The sequence below is a fragment of the Tachypleus tridentatus genome, chromosome 2, assembly GCF_004210375.1.
Source record: "Tachypleus tridentatus isolate NWPU-2018 chromosome 2, ASM421037v1, whole genome shotgun sequence".
Lineage (NCBI taxonomy): Eukaryota > Metazoa > Arthropoda > Merostomata > Xiphosura > Limulidae > Tachypleus > Tachypleus tridentatus.
Window position 1 is genome coordinate 106,619,571 of NC_134826.1, and position 23,126 is coordinate 106,642,696.

Below are 23,126 nucleotides of genomic sequence, written 5' to 3' on the forward strand. Positions count from 1 at the left end.
GCTCTAGCCATCTGTATTTACTTGAGTCGTACCACCACTGTCTCTTCTCTCTACTTGTCACCTGGAGAGAGACATGATCATTCAGACCTTATTGCTTTCATTGAACAGTTGCTGTCTCCCTTTTTAATCCTGGGGGACTTTAATGGACATCAACACCTCTGGGGAAGTGCTGACCTTGAGAGGAGAGGTCACTCCATAGAGCGTGTGTTCTCTTATTACAACCTTTCTCTTTTCAATAGTGGTTCTACTTATTTTCATGCACCTAGTCAGTCGTTTACTGCTATTAATCTCTCAGTATGCTCCCCTTCATTATTTTCCCATTTTTCTTGGAGGTTGACAATAATATACGAGGCAGTGATAATGTTTCTATAATTTTGAGAGATTGTCCATGGTCAATGCTACCCGACTCGTGTGCCCCTGTGAAAGCTGGATCAAGCAAATTGGCTTTCTTTCACTGCTCTCGCAGAACTTGATCCTGCCATCATTTGTAAGCTATCAATAGATGACTGTGTGGTAGCAGTAATTGACTGTATTATACAAGCAGCTGTTCAATGTATTACTTAAACCTCGACATGTTTTACATGATATCCTCGTTCATGGTGGAATCCTGCTAGCCACATGGCATGGAAGGCTCAAAAATGGGCCTGGGATACTCTTTGTAGATATTCCACACTCTCGCACTGCATCACTTTCCAGCAGGCCCATGTACATGCTCAGTGGGTAAGACATCAAAGCCAGAAGGAATCGTGGATTAAGTTCACAATCAGCATATCTTCTACCACCAGTTCCAAATTCATATGAGACAAAATACAAAAGGTTAGTGGACAATATAATTCTGTCCCCCTCTCGATCTTGCCCTCTGATGGCCAAGAAGTAGCTGGTACTCTAGGTAAAAGCTTTTGCCAGGTGTCTTGCTCTTCTGTGTTTTCTTCCACCTTAGACATCAAGACTTGGGCAGAGCTATCACCTTTTTCCTTTTGAGCTGATTGTCTCTATGACTGTAATCATCCCTTTACACTGGTGGAACTCAAACTGGCCTGACATCGGTTGAACTTGATGATATACACTATGGCATGCTGTGCCATCTATCTCCTGCTTCTCTTGCTGTTCTTCTAATTGTTTTTAACCATATCTTGCAGGAGAATGTTTTTCCTGATGCCTGGCACAAGGGTATTGTCCTACCTTTCTCTAAGCCTGGGAAGGATCCCAAGATTCCTCAAACTTACTGTCCAATTGCTTTGATGAGCTCTCTCTGTAAGATCTTAGAAAGGATGGTTATTGCTCATCTTTTTTGGTGACTCAACTAAAAAAAATCTCTTCTTGCCCACAAGTATGGGTTCTGACAACAATGCTTTACTGTGAACTGCCTGATTCAACTTGAAATGTCTGTCAGGGAAGCCTTTCTTAAATAACATCTTGTGTCAGTATTCCTTGATATTGAGAAGGCTTATGATACAATATGGAGGTGTGGCATTTTGCAAGACTTCCATGTTTTTGGGTTACATGGACATTTGCCCATTTATATTAAATATTTTTAATGGACAGGAGATTCCAAGTTTGTGTAAGTTTGACACTTTCCTGTTCTATTTTACAGGAACTTGGAGGCCCTCAGGGCTGTTTTGAGTGTCACACTTTTCAGTATAAAGATTAATGAAGATCACTGAACAACTTTCTCTTACTGTTGCAAGTGGGCTCTATGTTGACAGCTTTCTTATCTCTTCAGTCGTTGAACATGAAGTATATTGACCATCAGCTACAGACTGGCCTCAGTTGTTTACTGAAGTGGACCACAGAAATGGCTTTAATTTCTCTCTTTCTAAAACACTTTTGCCACCAACAGGGTATTCACCCTGATCTCGAATTCAGTATTGGTGAAGTTGTGTTGCCTGTGGTCCCTGGGACAAAGTTCATGGGGCTTATCTTTGATTGTAAGCTGACCTTTATACCACACATAAAGCAGCCACAAGTCAAATGTATAAGATCACTGAACATTCTCTGTGTCCTCTCTTCCACCACTTGGAGAGCAGATCGATATTCTGTGCCAAAGATATATGGTTTTATTGGATCGAAACTCAACTATGGTCATTGGTCTATAGCTCTGTCAGAACCTTGGCCTTAAAGATGTTGGACCCCATTCATCATCAAGGACTGTGGCTTTCTGCACTTCCCCAGTTCAGAGCTTATACATAGTCTCATAAACCTTCTTTGCACCTCCATCAGGTGCAGCTATCTTTATTATATGCTTCAAAACTTCATTTCTTACCAAAGCATCCCACCTGGGGATTTGTTTTCCTTTCTTGGTGGGCCATACTTTTTCAGTACAGACAATATGCCATTGCTCCTTTTGGCCTTCATATCCAGGTGCAATTGGATGAATTGGGTCTATTCTTGGATAACATTGCTGTATCCACTGGTTAACCCATCTCACCATGACTTCTTAGTCCCCAAATGTGAACTATTTTTAAGTCATTTGAGAAAAACAGACACTCCCAATTGGAAATACTGTCTGTTATTTGTTGATCATCTTTCAAACTATCCTTCCATTCCTATTTATACAGATGATTCTAAATCAGGTGACTGTGTGAGCTCTGCCATGGTTTGTTGTGGTTCAGTGGTTGCATGCAAAATCCCCTCTACAACTTCTGTATGCCATTTCTCTTGCCCTGGATCACATAGAAGCTAAGCAGTACTCAAACTGCTCTGTTTATACCAACTCACTTTGCCCTGTACTGGCCTTGGAATTGCTTCACGTTAGTTCCCACCCTGTTCTTGCAGATATTCAAAACTGATTGGCCCATTTCTCTTTAACTTCTACTTCTATCCAGTTTTCCTGAATATTGGGCCACGTTGGTATTTGAGGGAATGAGATCTCCGACACCAGAGCTAAATCTCTCTGGTATTCTCACTGCTGTGCTTCATCCTGTATTCAAGCCTTGGCTCTGTGTCAGATGGCAGTCGACTTGGAGTGAGCAACATGAAAACAAGCTTTTACAAATAAAACCCTATATTGGACTTTGGTTGTCTTGCTTCCGTAAGGATCAGAAAGAGGTAGCTGTTCTAAATAGACTATGCATTGGTCACAGTTTTTTAACTCATCATTTTTTTTTTATCTGGGACTGATGCACCAATGACGGCACCATTTTAAAACCCAAGGTTTTTCCATAATGTTAGACAATGTTATTGGTGATGGTGACACTGTCCACCTTGGAAAAGTTTTGGCTTTTTAAAGGCCATTAATCTTTTTAATGCCTTTAAGTTTTTTAATTTGTATGTTAGACATTTTTCAATTTGATTTCCTTCTAGGAATCACAGCCCATCTGGTTTGATTTGAAATTAGAAAATTGCTGTAATATCAAAATACTCGAAACTAGGTCTGGAAAGGTCAACTTGACTAACACTGCTGTTTGAACTACCCATTAGTCATCCTGGGGAGTTATTATTAAAATTGTGCTACAAGTCTCTTAAAACTTTTATTACTTTACTTTTCGGAAATGGCCATAATGTCAAATAACTTGGAACCAGGACTGGAAAGGCCAACTTCAAGTGGCTGATGGTGGTTTTTGTACTTAACCTGTTAGTCTTCCTGGTGAGATTTCAGTTATGCTACAAAAAGTCCTCTTCCACTTATATTACTGTAGTTTTTCTCTTAATGCTCTAAACTAGATATAAGCATAGGTTTTATGCTTTTTTTATCTACTTTGTTTTATTTTACCTTAGTTTCTGTTTATGAATTTTACTAAATTTCTTTTCATTTTAACTTTTTACCAGATGTTTGGTGCAGGTAGCCTAGCTGCTTTGTGCCATAAAACACCAAATCATCCAACCAACTGACTTCATTCTCATGCTCAGTTGAGACTTCAGTGGTGTCCTGCATTCTTACTCCTGCCCCTTTTGAGCTATTGGTAACCTGCAGTTCACACCACTTTTCTCATAAGATGTAATTCCTATTCTTACCTGGATACCTTTGTCTGACCTCTCTTCTTGTATCCATTTTTCTATTTTTCTTTATCCTTACTGGTCTTTTTTCCATAAGACTTCAGCCACTCGGGGAGGAGATTTTCATTTTTTCCTATATCTATTCCTTCTGTTTCACACCTGTATGGTTGATTGGACACAGAAAGACGTTTTGCCATTCATTGCTACTTTTCTTATACTTTTCACTTTTGTGGCTTTTATCAGTGTTTATAGTTGGTCTACTCAGAGTTGATGCTTGCAGACTGTTCTGCATTTCATTCTGTCAGATTCTTCATCTTATTTATCAGTTCATCTGTTTCTGCTGGCTGCAAGATGTGATCTTACAAGCTGGCATATGGATTCTCTATCACACTTTGTTGCCCGTTATCTTCATCTGGGTGTCTCATTTACCCAAAGTTACTGCCTACCTCCATTCACTGTCCTATAGTCTACCCATTGTCTTTAGACAGGTATATTTTCTTTTCCTATTATAGTATTTACTTGTAGGATCCTGCTAGGTGGCTGATTGTGCATCCCAGGGCATACTTATTTCCTGAAAGACTGTACAGAGGCAGAACAGTGGAAAAAAATTCCATATATGGCCATTTGAAATGGGATGTTATGCAAGACCACTTGAGGTGTCTTTGTGGTGTATTTATGTCTGATTTCATGTGCTTATTGAAGCCCGCAACTTAGTCTTTGAAGGTGATGTTAAATATTTATGCCCTCTTGTTAATGTACTAAGTCATGAATAAGTCACTCTTTATGTTTAAGTTTATGAAGTACTTTGGTTTTGTGCTCTTACCAATCACTACAGCACATTAAAATTCACAAACACTGTGACATAATGCAACACTTAGTCTGTCTTTTGACTGCTTCCATCCAGTGCACTGTTCACCTTTTACTCACAATGTTTTACCTGGTAAACAATGATAAATGACCCTAGTTTCATCCATATTGTAGATATCTTTTTGTGCATCTCTCTCTATAATAGACAATTTAACATTTCATTTATCAACTGCCATAGCATTGACATTGCTATATTCACCACTGTTTGAAGGTTGCAAAATGTTATGTTTGGCTTTGAACTAAATGAGCCATTCAGATGATGTTTTGATCCAGGAAGACCCAGAATAGTGGCTGTTGTTTTTTGTTTTTTTTTCAGTGTCAGTCCATAAACTGGAATTTTCATAGCACACGCTTTTTGTTGCCAAGACCATAATAATTTGAGATTGTTACTCATAAATCTAGATAAATTTACAGATAAATTATAATTTAGCTGATGAGAAAAATGTTTTCCCACAAGAACATAATGATTCAGTATTTTTAACTGAACAAGTCACATGATTAGAGAGCAAGTAGGCCCAGCATGGCCAGGTTGTTAAGGCACTTGACTCCTAATCAGAGGATCGTGAGTTCTAATCCCCATCACACCAAATGTACTCACCTTTTCATCTGTGGTGACATATGTGATGGTCAATGCTCCTATTCATTGGTAAAAGAGTAGCCAAAGAGTTGGCAATGGGTAGTGATGACTAGCTGCCTTCCCTCTAGTCTTACACTGCAAAATTAGGGACGGCTGGCACAGATAGCCCTCGTGTAGCTTTACACAAAATTGAAAACAGACAAACAAGAAAGCCAGAAAATTTCTGGCAGATACCTAACTTTCTCTGCTGTTGAAATATTTTGTAATCTTCTGTTCATATTTATTTAAAGAAAAAAAAATGTGAATTAGTTGCACTGGTGAAAAATTCAGGGCTATAAGGACAGTTGACAATAAAAAAACAAAATATATGTGCTATATTTCTTCATATTAAACTATTATTTATGATTATAAGAATAGCTAAAATGTAAAAATTAGAAAATTTTATGCTAGATAAGATTACATTCAGGTAGGCAATAAAAATGATAATTTAAAAGTGACATGCTGAGTTTTGCAAATATTGAACACAATTGTAATCAACAACATCCACACCTGTTAATGTTTATCATCAAAACAAATTAGCAGCCAGTCACAATGTAAAAAGTGAAAAATGGCCTTGGAACTGATTTTGGTGGTCATAGTATGGAATAGGGGAGTGGTTGGCCTGGAGAATTATTTTGTAATGGTAAAGATAAACAAATTGTTGATTATAATATTTTGGCTGCAATGGAGGAATTGGCTGTTCAGGGATAGTCAACTGTGTACATATTTTATAATTAATGAAGTATGAATTAAATTTATCCAAAAATTACATTTGTGGTTCAGGAATAGAAGCTTGATTTAAAAATAATGTGAAATTTAAAAACTTTTATTCCTTTATTTAATTTGCTCAGTTTGTGTGGGTTCATTATCATCATATGTAGTGCCAGTAAATTGTGTATTTCTTGAAGTGGGCAATGTCAGAAAGTACACTGGATGGAAACAAGTTGGAAGGGTTGCAGACTGAGAGAAAGTGGCCACAGGAATTTGAAAGTGACCATCAAGAAGAAGGTGTATGGGCTCAGAGAGACAAGTGTGTTTCTTTAGTCTTCTCGGGAAGGAGTTTGGGTCAATCAAAAAAAAAGAGACGGAAGTTTCGAGAGGGACTGGATGTTTTGTGTAGATGGACTGATGGGTTATTATATCTAGGAGTTATTATTAAGGTAAGCTTAATGATAGTTGAACCATTATTATTGATATAAGTGATAGTTTCATTATAAAGCACTCCTGAAATATTTTGTATTTTTTTTTAATTGTGTGTACTAAAAACATGTATTTAGCTAGGAAACAGAAAAATAATAAAAGAAAGCATGACAACGAAGCTAATACCACTCAGGATTCTTTGCTTTAAAGACAATGTCCATCATATACTCCATTTACACTAGTAGAAAAGTCAATCAGGGATCAATCTCACACAGGTAGGACACTGCAGCTGTTTATCTAGTATCGTTTGTATTCTGTTTAGTCAAGACGTATTAATAATTTGTGAACATCTTTTACAATAAAACATTTTACACCTTGTGCAACAAAACATGTTTATGATGTATATATTTTAACATAAAAGTTGTGAATATTGTTTTTAGTAATATTGCTAAATTTATAAAGCTTGACAATATTTTATTTCCACTGTTTGTTATATGTACTTATAATAAAGTAATGTGCTATTTTAAGTTCATTATTTGGTACTGAATGCAGGATTTTCAGATTTTTTGTTGAGTTTATTATAACATCTTGGGTTTATTGTTAGCTTTCTTTAATTTTGAAAGATGTTTGTTTTTTATGGTAAGTGCAATTGAACCATTTGCTAGTATGTGCAGTTTAACAAGAGAAAAATAAAAGTAATTGTGAATTGTAGTTGTCTAATGTTTTACACTATGTGTGTGTGTGTGTGTGTGTGTGTGTGTACATATATTTATAAACACCTACATGTATGCATGTATATATATAGGTTGATGAAAAATTAAGGCAAGCGTTAGTGAGGTTTGAAGATTCATCAGAATATTGGACTTTGTTCAAAGACATGCAAAGAGGTAATTTATATTCTAAAATTGTGATTAATTTTAGGCTGGGAAAATTCTTAAGTTGCTTGTTTAATTAGATGATTTTGGAACCAGAGGGTCAACAAATCTGAACTTTGCTTGTGATATATATATCTATGCTGTGTTAACAACTGCCTCTGAATTAGTGACATCTCAAACACCTTGCATCAGGCTTGTAATATTTAGAGCAATGCTGGTAGATACAAGTAAATACTAACAAATGGAAAAATACAGTCACTAGGCTTGTACTGTGCCCTTTTCATCAAATACCAACAGACTGCTACTTATGATTATAACTTAAGTCTTTGGAACAATGTATTCAAAATGCATGATTGAGTGATTAGAATCTGTTATTTGTATTATTTGCTAATGATTTGTAATGCTATATGCTACAATACTTGGATTACTTAGCAAGTGCAGTAAACAACTAGAGCACAAATGAGTAACTGGATGATCTAATTTTTAAAACTAAAACAATTGATACACAAACTTGTGCTTTGTGCATAATGTTTTTGACAATCTATACATACTTGTGTCTATTGATATTAAATGTTCATGTAGGTAGACTAATCTTCTGCAGCTGTGTGTATTCAAAAACTAATTGTTCTGGTAAATCGTTTTTCCTACTATTTATAGATATTACTTAATTATTTAATAATTAGTAATAAATATTTATTTATCAATTTTTTGTAGAAAATTTCTAAGTTTTTCTTTAAAATCATACAGAAGTTATAAGTAATCTTTGAATTTGTTGCCATCATCAGAGTGGAATAGATGTATGCAAAATTTATTCAACAATTTCAGGAACTCTGCCAGGTGGAGAAATTGTTTGTGTGAAGTGTGAGAATGGAGAATCTGAAGCTCCAAATGAAATTGTCATCTGTGACCACTGCAACTTAGGTAAAAATACTTTTAACAAGTTAAATAGATTTTTGAATTATACAGAAAAGTACATTTGATATATATATTTCCTAAACTTTTATGAATGCAATTTGTAAACATAGAATATCATTTAAAGATTAAATTATTAATTCACTAGAAATTTTAGAATAAGTCTTCATAAATGAAATTTTAAGCGATGTTCACAAAGTCTACAATTACATCTATCCTGTTCATACAGTAGCAATTTGTGTAGTATTAAAACTCCCAGGTTTATATGCTTTTAAAACATTAATAAATATATAGTAAAAAGAACTATTATCAAACTTTCATTCATAAAAGTTATCAAGCAATAGTGAAAATATAACATTATTGAAAGTGTTAAAATTCACTAGAATTCAAACTAAAATTCAGTTTTGAATTAATCACAATATACCTGTTTTGGTATTTGGTATTCTTTAATAAGTTTGTTTGATAATTTGTTACAACACTGAGAAAAAGTGCTATGTATGTTTTTAAAATTCACGAGTTTGATTCTAGGACTGGATTGATTAAAGAAAAATATTATGTACTTCATCTGTTTGTGATAGATTATTTGAAATCCAAAGCTGAAATGGAGGTCACAAGTTAAACAATGTTGGCTTTGTCTACCTTTACAGGTCTTCATTTTTGTGAATGTATGCTTTCTCTCTTTGGATTGTGAATATAAAATTTTATTAGAAAAACAGAAAAAAGTTGTGTTTAACTATTGATAGATTTAGAATTACAAAAATATATCTGTAGCAAAACTTGTAAAGTTATAGTAGTACAAGTTCCTTAATTTAAAAACTTGCATATTTTGATTTCAAAGAAACAAGCATAGTATTAACTTATCTGTCAAATAAGTTTAAAGTATTTTAAATATTTCAGAAATTGTGAATTTGAAACTCGGTAAATTATGTAAATTAGCTTCTAATATTCAAGAAGGTATTGTATTACATTTAGATGTTAACAACTCCCAAATTTAGCTATTATGAATTCTAAAACAAAATTTGAATTGCATGCTATTTAGTGGTATTGAATCATTTGAATTACTGTATATATTTATGACAAATTATTAATGTTTTCTAAGCTATGTGTAACTGAGTTTATGTTGAGTGCATAGTAATAAGATTTGCATATTCAATTTGATGCTTTACAGTTGGTAGTGTGAACTATTTTTATTTTTAGATTAACTTAAATTAGGTGTAACATTTCAGTTGCTAATGTGATCTTTTTCAAGTACAAAACATAAAAACAAATATATAACATAAAAATATTTCCTACCACTCATGGCAAGTTGTTGTCCAAAGTGAATATTCATTGTAAAATACAAGATTTGTAATTGGTCTAATTTGTTTTAATTACACATATTTCTATTAATGATATGTTTTGCCTTATTTTTTACTATTTAAAATCTTCAGTTACATCAATTTTTTTCTTGCAGTCCAAGTAACAAAAAGTAGTTAAATGACTTCTCATAGAATCAGAACTTGTTACATAATGTAGAAAAACAGAAAAGTAAAATGTTTGGTAATATTTTGTGCAACCAAAATGAATAAACTGCAAAATTTTAAAAGGTGTGTAAAAAAAATGAAACAAAAAATGATTGGAACAACATACCTAGATAATTATAGGATCTTTTCAATTGAAATTGCATATAAATCCTATGATGCCTTGCTACATAGGATTTATTAAGATTAATTTCTGCCTTTGATTGTATTAATTTATCTGTTTATTTAAATGAACTAAATGTTAATGAATTTTGAACATTTTCTTAGACAAATATTACACAATTGCGAAGTCAAAATTGTTTTTGTCATCATATTTTGTGGTTATTTTTTTATTTTAACAAGTTTTAAGGATAGTCACTAGTGTTTATGAAGTTTAATTACTCAAATATCTTTATTTTGTTAACATTCTTAAAATTTCCAAATATGTTTAAATTTATACATTTCCAGCTGCAATAGAGTCTTAGATAGTAGAAGAATTCATCATTCAGCATTTGATATTTTTTCTAAAGTAATAATTTCCCCTTGACAAACACAAAATTATAAGTAGAGCAGTTCAACAATCCAAGGCTGGATATTTAAACAGTCCTTAAGTTTTTTTTTGTCTCACTTGTGTATAATTCATCTGAACCTTGAGATACGAAACATTGTGAAACCTGTCTTACATAAGGTAGCCACAAATCTTAAAACCTGGAAAAGTTGGGGGATAACTGAGACTCCCCTCCACCAGCAGCTATTAACTTTGCAATATTCTTGTTTGAAAATTTTTTGTTCTTTTCTGTTGTACCATAGTCTGAAGTTTTTCTCTTTTCATAGCTATGTTTTAAGCTAAAATAATATTTATTAATGACTTTATTTATATAGGCTTATGAGAAAAAGTTAAATTTCAGTGTTTGCACACTTATTTGCTGGACTGGAAAATCTTGCAAAATATTTCTAAGTGTGTGGTCTCCCTGTAATATGGAAAATAAAAGGACAACTGATATTACACGAGTTTTGATTTTAAACAATAAACTCTACTTGCTGAGATAAATCGTTAGAATTAGAGAGGTATTTGCCAGTTCTAGTATCTATATATTAATCTAAGTTCACTACTATGCATTTGAACATTATACTTTAGATCTTAAAAATTAATGTGAAACATATTTTTATTCTTGTAATTTTATTCCTATCATAGTGCTAAAGAGAATGAAAATTATAATTTTTCTTTTGTTTCATAATAATTATGCTTGTATGTTTTGTCAAATTACAAACCTATTAAGCATTACATTGAACAGAGTTTACAGAACCACCATTAGTGGTTTGCATTTGTCTATAGCATTATTGTACAAGTTATCTGAAAGACAAAATACAGACGTTACATGATAATTGCACAATATTGATTAGTCTATAATCAACTTATTTTCTTATTGATGCATCCTTTTAGAAGCTACCTATGTCTACTTTGTATTGAGATGTCAGAAAAAAAGTGACCTTCTAAGAGGTGTGGTTGTTTGCAGCATTGGCAGTATGAATGCAACTCAGCTATCCGTATTTAATGTAAGATGTTGAAGAAGTAGAAATGATGAAAAGGAATATTACTTTAGGTGGACGGATATGTTTCTTATAACAACCTGAAGACTCTTTCAACATGTCTGTTTTTATGACGAAGAAGGCTTGTTGGGCTTATTGTCATTTTGAAGGTCTTTAAATGTTTTTGGTTTAATCTCCTAGTAGTGGTTGAAGTAGAGATTGTTAATTGCTGTGTTGTTTTGCAATGTTCTGGACAATATTGCGTTGCTTGTATTCTATGGAGGAGGGTCATTCCTCTTTTACTATGATAATATTTCATTCCACATCCAGAAGTGGTTTGAAAGAAATAACATTTGTTTCAACTAGTCCACAGATCCTGATGTAATGATGGTTTGAAAGAAATAACATTTGTTTCAACTAGTCCACAGATCCTGATGTAATGAAACTGAAGTACATTAGGAAGAAAAAAGAACAAATCACAAAATTTTATTATTCTTGAAGCTGTCTCTAAGAATACTGAATAAATAACTACTTGTAATGATCAATGGCAGTAAATTACCATTTTGTGAATAATACCAAAGATCATACTTATTCAAATGGCACTCCAACAGAAAAAACACATCTTTCTTTTCAGGGTTTTTTGTCCCAGTACATTCATTAAACTATCATAAATGTACAAACCAAAATGATGAGTGTTAACAGATTGGAATTTCATTGAGATAGAATAATGACACTCAAAATCTGATATGGATATTGCAGTTTAAAAATATTTTCAAAAAAATATACTTTACCATCATCGTTTTTTTTTCATTCTCTCAGGATATTAATTAGAATGTTTACTAATAACTTGTACTTCCTAAAGAATACATTGGACTTTGGGTGTATTTTCTAATGCAAAAACAGGATAATGTATCCAATAGATTTGTTGTAAAGATGTGGTTTCAGAAGTAACAAATTACAGTTGGTTATGAAGGTTATAAGTACTATCAATTTGACAGTAGGTTTCAGAAATACTTAGAAGTATGTATAAAATGAATCACAAAGCAGGGTATATATAAATATATTTTACTGAAAACTGAAATGTAGCAGCATAAACTAGACTGACTTAAGAATTGCATATATTGTTTAGAGATCTTACTAAATTCAAGAACATTTTACTGTTACATGTATTATTGTAGATTCATCAAAATAGTTGTATGAATAAGCTTCAGTATTTGTTTGTATTTTGAATTCTGCTTTACATAAATGTGTAGTATCAGTATATAAGAAATAATGGAAAAAAACAAACAACTTCTGTGGTAAATATACAAACTTATTTCAAGGATATCACCAACGTTGTCACAGACCAAAGATTTCTGCAGAGATTTTGAAGCCAGAGGTTCTATGGTTTTGTAGAAACTGTATATTTGCTTCTACAGCAAAGGTAAGATTTTGAGATTACAATTGTAAAAGACATTTTTCGTAATATCTTTACATGATTATGATGAAATGTAAAATAGATTTATTCATTCTAACAATAGTTACTTGATGGTGTATGAAATTGCAGTACTCATTTGATGGTGATAAAGGATTATTCAATATGAATAAATGTTCCTAACACTTAAACCTGGATACTAAATTTACTTTCAAAGCTAGATAGCTTCAAATTTTGTTATCATAAATTATCAGTATATGCATTTACACAATGTAATTTTTTTTATATTATTTAACAATAAATCATTTATACAATACAATATTAACTGAATGACAGAGAATATTGTATAAAATTGCTGATTTAATGTATCTTTTAGGTAGTATTATGGTAAAATAAAAGATGCAGCTATGTGTTAATAAAAAGCTATTGTAATTTGAGGCTGAATTTCAAGAGAAAAAGTACAGGAAATGCAAATATTTCAATGGGAGAAAAATAAATACGTCTGTTATTGGGCACAAAAGACAGTTTTTTAAAAACTAAAGGTGGTTACAAGTAATTATATTTTAAAATAGAATTTAAAATAAATAACATACATTTTTCACAAGTTCACTTAACAGGTAGTAACAAGTAAATTTCCTGGCATTTAATAAACATATATGTGTGATTCTGAAGTGATTATAGCAACACGTAGCTAGAGGTCAGAGGGCATGTCATTGTGTTTGTAGACTTTCATTTAGAATTTTATTGAACTATTATAAACGTGTATCATAAACTAGATAACTTGTAAGTTTTAATTCAACTTTTGGTATTATATAATACTTAGTTTTTTAACTTGAAAGCAAGTATGAAAAGAGTAATTGCTAAATGTGTTTTTTTTTCTGTGTCACACAAGTACGTCAGCTTCTGGGTTTGGTCAGATTACATTTTATGATGCCCATGGTACAACGTCTGTAGTAGTCTCATATGAACTGGAAAGCTAGAATACAAAATAAGAACTTCTCATCATTTATATTTGCTGAGATATATTTATTGAATCCATTATATTGGCTACACTGACTGCTTCGTCATTTGAGAAGATTTATTTTTTTATGCCTGCTTTTTTATACCAAGAATTCTACAACCAATCCAAAGCTGTACATTTCCTCTAGGTAATTCTGCTAGTCTTTCTAAGATATGTATGAGAGAAAAGCTCTTATATTGGTGGAGCGTTTGAAGTATTATGATCAATGCTATATAAATTCCAAATGTAAATTTTTTTTTAAACCCAAATACAGCATAGTTAAGAATTCTGATAAATTACAGTAGACTTTTGTGGTATCAGTGTAGTCATTTATATTTGTTTGGTATTCAAAAAATGCATATACGTAGTATAAAAAAAATATTTCTACATCACCATGTGAATTTGGACAAGGCTTATGACAAGGGTTAGCAAGTATGATTTATGAGTGAAAAAAACAAAAAACATTGTAAGTACTGGAGATTAGTGTTTTCCAAATATGTTTTATTCACTGTTTTAAGAAAAATTACTGAAATTTAAATATATTTATGTGAACATATAATGTATGGTAACCATAACCCCATTGTACTTTATAAAGTACTGGAAATTATGCATTTTTTGGTCACTGTGTGAGCATGGTAAAATAGGAATAGAATATTTAATAAGCTCTTTCACACCTATGTTACAACCAAAGCCTTACCACCCAAGTTTATTTGATCAGATGCAACTTTGTAAAGAACCATATTATAAATATTTTCTCTCACTTTTATAAAGTACTTTAGACAATTCTTGTTGCAACTTCTATATTGTAAGGAAGCCAGCAAATCCTACCCAAATGTGTTCTCAGAACTGGGATTCAAAAACTTCTGTAAGATACATTCTCTAATTGACTTGTTGGATCAGCCCAGACATTCTACAGTCATAACATAAACATTTGATGAAACTTTAGACAATTGTCTTATTACAATTATACTATTAGTAAGTTGATAAATACTACCTCACTGTTTTTTTCAAAGAAGTGAAAGTTGTGGAAATTTGTTATGTGAGCTTATTTGATCCAACTAAGTAATTATTGGTTGTTCTTTCCTTTATGTTTGTCAAGTTTTTACTTAAGCTGTTAAGAATAGAAAAAAACTTGTGTGTAAAAATATTGTAAGAAATTTTGAGGTTATTTACTTTGGAACTTCATGATCCATATTCAGAAAGGACAGACAGTACTGTTCATTTTGTTTCATCTAGTGTCTAAGTCAGCTCCTAACAGTAAAACTTCTCTCTCTCCAAAACTGTTTGCATGCACTTTAGCCACCAATGGGGTATTCACCCTGATCCTGAACCCTGCATCAGTGAAATTGTGCTACCTGTGGTCCTTGAGACAAAGTTCTTGGGGCTTATCTTTGACCATAAACTGAACTTTATGCCACACATCAAGCAGCTAGAGGTCAAATGTACAAGAGCACTGAACATCAACCATGTCCTCTCTTCCACCACTTGGGGAGTGGATCAGTGTTCTATGCTAAAGATATATTGTACTCTTATTCAATTGAAACTAGACTATGGATCACTTTGGCCTTAAAGATGCTGGACCCCAATTCATCATCAGAGACTTTGGCTCTGCACTGGGGCTTTCCTCACTTCCCCAGTTCAGAGCTTATACACAGGGTCTCATGAATCTCTTCTACACCTCTGTAATTTGCAACTGTCTTTACTGTATCCTTCAAAACTTTGATCCTTACCACAGCATCCCACCTGTGTATGTGTTTTACTTCCTCAGTGGTCCATGCCTTTTCAGAACAGATGATCTGCCATTGTTTCCTTTAGCCTTTGTATCCAGGTGCAGTTGGATGAATTGGGTCTGTCCTTGGATAACATTGCAGTATCCACTGGTCTGCTCATCCCACTATAGCTTATTACAGTCCCCAGATGTTACCTATCTTTAAGTCATCTGAGAAAAGCATACACTCCTGATTGGAAATACTGTCTGTTATTTGCTGACAATCTTTCAAACCATTCCTCCATTCCCATTTATAAGGATGGTTTGAAATCAGGTGACTCTGTGGTTTCTACTCTTGTTTGATGTGGTTCAGTGGCTGTGCAAAGAATCCCCTTTTCAGCTTCTGTGCTCACTACCAAACTGTATGCCATTTCTCTTGCCCTGGATCACATAGAAGCTAAGTAGTACTCAAATTGTAATATTTATACAGACTCGCTTAGTTTTCTAATGGCCTTGGAATTGCTTCCCATTAGTTCTCATCCAGTTCTGCTGATATTCATAATCACTTGGCTCATTTTTCTTTAACATCTACTTTTATCCAGTTCTTCTGGATACCAGGCTGCATTGGTATTTGTGAGAATGGGCTTGCTGACACCACAACCAAGTCTGTCTGCTCTTGCACAATCACTGCTGTGCCTATTCCATACATGAACCTATGGACCTGTATTCAAAGTTTAGCTTCATGCCAGTTGGTAGTCGACGTGGAGTGAGCAACATGAAAACAAAGTTTTTCCAGATAAAACCTTCTATTGGATGTTGGCCGTCTTGTTTACGTAAAGATCAGAAAGAGGAAGTTGTCCAAACTAGACTACGCATTGGTCAGTTTTCTAACTTGTTTTCTTTGATCCAGGACTGATGCACCAATGTGTGGTCTGTGTGACACTCAGGTCACAATAGTTCATATTTTACTGTCATGCTGTCATTACAACTCTCAATGATGGCACCATTTAAGACATGTTTTGTCCCAAAGTTTATCACTGATGTTGGACAGTGTTATTGGTAATGGTGACACTGTTCATCTGACAAATCTTTTTAGTATGTAAAGGCCATTGTCCTTTTCAACACTATTTAAGTTTTTAACTCATAAATTAGACATTGTTTTTAACATGATTTCTTTTTACGAATAAAAGTAAAAGTAGTTTGATACGAAATTAGGAAATGGCCGTGATGTTAAATAACTCAAAACCAGGACTGAAAAGGCCAACTTCAGGTGACTAATACTGATATTTGAACATAGCCATTAGTCATCCTGGCAAGTTACAATAATTAAAATTATGCCACAGAATGTCTTTCTCTTTACTTTCTTTTTTTACTACCGTAAACTAGATTTTAAAATTTGATTTAGTGCTCATTTAAGTTTTAACTCAAAAATTAAACTTTGTTTTCCTTTAACTTGATTCCTTTTTGCAACTTTTAATAATTTTACATTTAATTTTTTCAGATAGTTTGGCTCAGATAGCATAGTTGCTTTGCACTATAAAATGCCAACCAACCAAATTTTTCTGGGTATGCATATTTTGTGTCTTTATTTCCACATAGTTATGCCACACTAACCTCCACTTTGTCTGGTGTAGGGGAATATGGTGTCTTTTCACATTAGATTATTTACTAAATGGCATTGAGTTTGTTTTTGTTTGTTGGGAAAGTGTGATGGCTTTTGTGTGGCAGATGGAGTCTTTCATGCAGTCTTCATGTCAGTCTGAACCTGTTTTCTGCTTACAACAGAATGGATTTTGTTGGGTTTTTCCCACCAGACATTTTTGTGTAAGTTTATGTTCATGCTGTGTTGAATTTACCTAAGGCATTTCATAATCTGGGACATATATGTTACTTTCTCTTTCTTCACAATGTAATTTGCTGCTTGCTTCATACTTTTATGTTTTTACTTTCTTTCCAAATATTGAAGTCCATATTCAATTATGAAAAGTTCATTGATGCCTTGTACCCTTTTCTTTGTTATCTTGTATGCACAGCTTAACATTAAACTGTACTGCCTTTCCAAGACTTCCAAACTCTTCAGATGAAGGAATCAGCACCTATGTCTTCTGTTCAACTTTCTAAGGCTTACTTTTCCCACTTTTTTTACACTAGCTTTTTAAAGTATATTTTTGTCTATTCCCTTCACCTTCTTTCTATGATAATTTATCATTCCCCTGAAAGGTTTTCAGTGGATATTTGTTCACTTCATATTTGGTTGACCTTTTGCTAGAATTTGTTAGGGATAGATGTCCTTGTTACTCAAGTGTTTTTACTTTCTTTTTATGTTAGGTATTTTTGTTTGGCTTTTTCTTTCTGCCAAAATGATTTTAACTGGAGTACCTGATTCACTGTAGTCAAATTGGGGCTGCATGCTAATGATGTTTCTTATCCTCTTTGGTTTTACATCTCTCTCATGCTCCTTCACCTTTTTCAGTCTACTATCCTTCTGCTTCTCCTACTCTCCCTGCACACATTTCCCATTTTTCTGTTTCAGTCCTTTCTTTTTCCACAAATAGACTTCAGTGCCATCATTTGTGGTTGTGACTGTCCTGTAGGCTAAGGGTTAATAGGGCCTATTTAGTTCAGTTTTTAGCCAGTTGTTGAATATGTAGATGTTATGTCAGAGGGCCTTTTTCTTTATTTTTTTTCTTCTCTTCCTCCACTGTTGACTGTTTCTAATACTTCCACTCATCTAAGCAATCATTTTTTTTTGCCAATATCTTTCCATGGCAGTGTGAGATCATTTGGCTAAAGATGCTGTCAAATGGGTTTCTGATCCTTTTCCAGTACTTTATTTCTCTCATTTCATTGTTTCTAAGGAAAAGGGATTGGTGTCTAGTTTCAGCCAATTTCTTGATCTCTTTCAATTTACTATGGATACTTTTCTTACTTAACAGTGGGCTTTTGCTCCAGATCTTAGTTTTATATTTGGCTCCATCTCAACAAATTTTCTACAACTGCTTTTTCCTCTTTTAGGAAACAGATTTTCTTTGTTGATTAGTCAAATCAGACAAGGCTAATCTCACAAATACTCTCTTTCATTCCTTTGGGTGACTTGGCAACATTAATGTCACAGGCCTATTTTTTTATATATGCTTTCATGGGATGTGGAGCATGCATAGACATTTTACCAATTTGAATCAATGGTTCCAGGACGAATTGTCCTTACATATCAATCTCTTGGAACTTTCAGCAGAATGATGGCTTTATATCACTTTCTTTCAATATTACATGGCCATATAGTTATAATCTGTATGGATAATTCCACATTTTCTCACTATTTCAATTCCTCAGAAGGGCTCTTAGTTTTTTTCTTCTTTCTTATGCCTCCTCTTCTCACCTTTTTCTTCTGGGCACATTCTCTAACACCATTGCTAGTAGTTTTATCATATCCCAGGTGCCATGAATCTTGTTGATTGTTTGTTGAAGTTTAATGGGACATTGCCTATGAATTGGCTTTGCTGTTGTGTGGAAACTTCTCTTATAGATGCATTTGCCACTTATGATAACACCAAATTTGCCCTTTAATAATCTCCTGTTCCACATTCATCAGATCTAGCAGTAGATGCATTTAGTCAGTACTGCACCAACTTCTGTCTCTGTGCTTACCCTCCTGTTCATCTCCTCCCTCTTGTTCTCTCTTTTTCTCATTAGGGAAACTCTTTCTGGTAGTTCCATATTGGCCAGTTAAATCGTGATTTCTTCTGTTGAACCTTCTCCAATCCTCCATGCCTCTTTTTTTCTCCCATTAATTTTAACTTTGTTCTTCCCTTTTTTATGCAGATGCATCATAATTCCAACTTCATATGCAAGTTTTGTCTGGTCTTTTGCAAGGTGTTTCAGATTTTTTTCACTTGCAGTATATATTCTTTCTTCCCTTCTGCTTCTGCTCCCCATCCTTCACAGTTTTTCACATGGCTTTTCATCCAAGATTTATCAGTATCAACTATCGTTAGTTACCTGGCATGAGAATTTCATGCAGGTCCATAGTTTCCCATATATTTTTATGTTTTATTGGTCATTCTTTTGAACTGTGTAAATTTGAATTGAAAATTTCATTGTAGGGGTAAGTCTGTGTGAGTTCTGGGGAGTTCTAAACACATTTCATTTTTATATTTTGATCTATTATTTCATCTTTTACTAAATTGTAGATATTTATGGGTTTGCTTTGCTGATGATGCTAAGGTTAAATTCAGTTCTGATTCACTTCTAATCTGGGAGCATTTTGGAGTAACCATTGTTGTAACTTTTGAGCATTGGTAGTATTTTCTAAAATGTATTGAGTTTTGAAAAGAATTAACAACAAGATCTGAGAGATTGGTAACAATTGTAGATCAAATTAGAGGAGGGCATGAATGGTTAGATGTTCTCCATTACTTCTGTGTGGAATTCTGGCTGTATGTAAGAGGAAGTAAGGTATTGCATGAGAAGTTAACATTTTCCAACACTGGAAAATATATGTGTGTGATTGATCTTATCTTTACTCTCACTTTCCACCAATCATCCCCACTATTGGTGTTCCTTTTCTTGCTTAATCTCAAAGTGATGATTGAATAAGTAGTATAGAGGGAGTTCACTGCACTAGGAGGTGTATTGCACTCCTGTTGGTGGAGGATTGTTGCATGCTCATTTGCATACAACAGTGCAAGTATCACTTTTATAATTATAAAGTATAATTTTATGTGGAAGTTCAATGCTAGTAGCAAGCAAAAAATGTGTGTATAGAGGCTAGCACTGAATGGGGGAAGCTGTGTGTGAAAGTAGGTATCATATATTTTCAGTGTTGGAAAATCTTCAGTTTTCATGTTGAACATCGAAATTGTTAGCACTCTAGAGTAAAGGATGATTAAACACAACAAACATAAAATTGGAAAATGTTTGCAGCACAATTGCTCATAGAGTAAGTCAAGCCTGTAATTTCCAAATTAGACATGACATTTTATAAAAATATAAGCTTTATGCTATAATAAAAAGAGCAATGTTAAACAGTGCAATAACTATTGTGCAAACTACAAACTGTTATCTGAGACAGTTCTACAAGAAATCATATATCCCCATCCTTTTTAAAAGCAATAGGTATAATAAATATCACTCCACAAAATAATACAGACTTTAATTTATTTGGTATTTTGAGTGCTACTACCACTGTCTAAACTACCTGATATAAACATTGTTCATGTGTAGTTGAGATAAAGAAATAAACTGTTCCTATTAAAGTCTCGTCATCCCATTAGTGTACCTTTGGTAGTTGGAATTTCAAATAGTTGACTCATATATATATGCTAGCATTTCTTATTGCAGAAAGGAGGAGCTGTCAAGAAGGGAGTTAATGGTAAGCTTATATTGCTATTCAAGTAGAAAGAAAGTTGATTTGTAACCCAGTACAATACTGGTAAATAGAAAATCTTGTTTTGTTCTGAAGCTGTTATTTTTCATAACTTAGTATTTAATGCTTCATAAATTAAAATATTTGTAAGTTTTTAGATGTATTTTTAACAACTGTTTAAAATTATTTATGCATAATAATTTACATACTAACTGTTTGAAGTTTTTCTTTAATTCGTGCTTTATGTGAGATTTATTTTAGAATCTGAAAATACAAAGTGTTGATTAAATTTGCTGCAAGGAAAAAAGAAATTCAGCATATGTTTTGGTGTATTTTGTATTACCAATTTTTTTTATTGATGTTTAGAGTTGTGTAATGAAAATTTGTTGTTTTTTATTGTTCATATATTTGTTTTCTTTTTGTCATATACTGTATTTTATAGTAGGTTTATAAAATACAACTAATATTTTAAGATTTAACTAAACTATGTAAACTTATCATGAAACATTCAGTTTTGTATTTCATTTTAAGGTCATGCTATGCAAGAGATGAAAATGGCACTTCCTTATGATGTAAGTTAGAAATATGTTCTGATTTGAAAGCACTTACATAAGCTAAGAATGATATGCTCTGTTAGTATTATGGTTATTTAAAATAACTATAAAAATCCTGTTTATTGTGCTTCAGTTTATGTGGCTTAGTTGTTGAAAAGCATGAAGTTCACAAACCATTTGGTCTTGTAACTGATATACATAAATTGATAATTTATATTAATTACTGTAGTTTCATGTAACATGTTGAAAGAGTTTAACAATAAAATACCTTGTTATTGGTAATTATAATTTTGTAACTTTTATTAAATCTTCAGGTGTTTTTAGATGGATAAAGCTATTCAGATATCTATCTCATCTTTTAAGTGGGTTTTTTAAAGGTTGGTTAAAAAAAAAGTTTGATCTTAATTCAGACACACCATAACTGATTCCTTTAAATATAAACAGAGAGAACTTTTCTTTTTTTGTTGAAATGTTAAATTTCAAACACTCTTCATGTCTACATTTTATTGAGGACTGTGCAGTGAGGAATAAATTATATTGAAGAAAAAATTTTAGAGTGCACACACAAATAAATACTATTCACAAATGGCATGTAATGAGGCCTGTCATGCACCAGTGGTGTTTCTAGAATGATGGATAAGACTAGTGTTGGATTTGGTACAGAGAAATCTGTAGCCAGTGGTTGTCGACATTTTAAGCATAACAAAATGTTATGAAACTTATTCACTTATGTAAAAGTACAAAAAACGTTTTGTGAAAAAATCTTGTGCCATGGAGAAAAATGGATATTTTCTGATTCAGTGTAAAAAATTTAAGAAAATAAAATCATTGCAGACTTGTCTTATGTACAGTTCTACCTGTTTATGTCAGCACTGTTGGGTTTATGTAAATTTTGTTGATCTAACCATTTCGAGATTGTAACAAGTTGCATGTAACAAAACACATTTATTATACTCTATCTTCCTGGGTTCCCCCATGATAACACCACAAAGATGCATGTTGTTCAGTTGAATTTTCTTTTTAATGTATCAAGAATTTTATGTAATATTTTGTTCATTGTCCTTTGTATAGTTATTTACTCTTCTTCATAAAAAAAAAATTGAGTAATTGTTTGCATATTCTCATCAATGCAACATGCTCAGCAGTAATAGGTAGACATTTTTATTACTTTGAGCAACATCCTATCTCATTCAAAAATGCAACAAATGTAATCTTTGGCACCTGTAATTCCATATATGGATTTTTCCCAAGGTTTTTGAACAGCTGATTTGGGAAAAAGAAAAACAGAGGACTAAAACAATTTATTGTTTGTTATGGTTTCTATGCCTGTTATTGCTTTATTGGCAAAGCAGAATGTATGCGTTCTGACACAATCAACTTATCTACCATAATAAAAATTTCATATCTGACAGGAAATCATTACTCAAAGGATCAGTAACTGAATAATGAATGACTGCATTGAAGTTGTGTCATTTGTTATTACCAAGGCTTGAACATAATAGTTTATATACCATATTGGTAATCAGATGACATAACAAATTGGTATAATAATTATGGTGATTAATAGTTCAACAGAGGTAACTTAATATTGTTTTGTTTGTGTTTTGTGTAAAATTATTTATTGATCACATTTATTTAATACAACATCACATGTCTATTGCATAAAAAATTCATGTATAAAATGAAATTTGATACACATAGATAAAATAG

General features: G+C 32.8%; 1 protein-coding gene across 4 annotated transcripts in view; it reads left to right on the plus strand.

Moving 5' to 3' along the window:
- Positions 1 to 23,126, plus strand: part of LOC143244785 (metal-response element-binding transcription factor 2-like) — a 75,984-nt gene that overhangs the window by 10,494 nt on the left and 42,364 nt on the right. For 2 of the 4 annotated variants that reach the window (XM_076490101.1, XM_076490103.1), the window contains exons 2-7: positions 6,328 to 6,579; positions 7,365 to 7,446; positions 8,260 to 8,355; positions 12,698 to 12,798; positions 20,838 to 20,868; positions 21,394 to 21,434. In XM_076490101.1, the coding sequence (XP_076346216.1) occupies positions 6,328 to 6,579; positions 7,365 to 7,446; positions 8,260 to 8,355; positions 12,698 to 12,798; positions 20,838 to 20,868; positions 21,394 to 21,434 (603 nt within the window). Of the gene's footprint in view, positions 1 to 6,306; positions 6,580 to 6,696; positions 6,835 to 7,364; positions 7,447 to 8,259; positions 8,356 to 12,697; positions 12,799 to 20,837; positions 20,869 to 21,393; positions 21,435 to 23,126 lie in introns of all 4 variants that reach the window. The other 2 variants (XM_076490104.1, XM_076490102.1) reach the window with 2 other exon arrangements.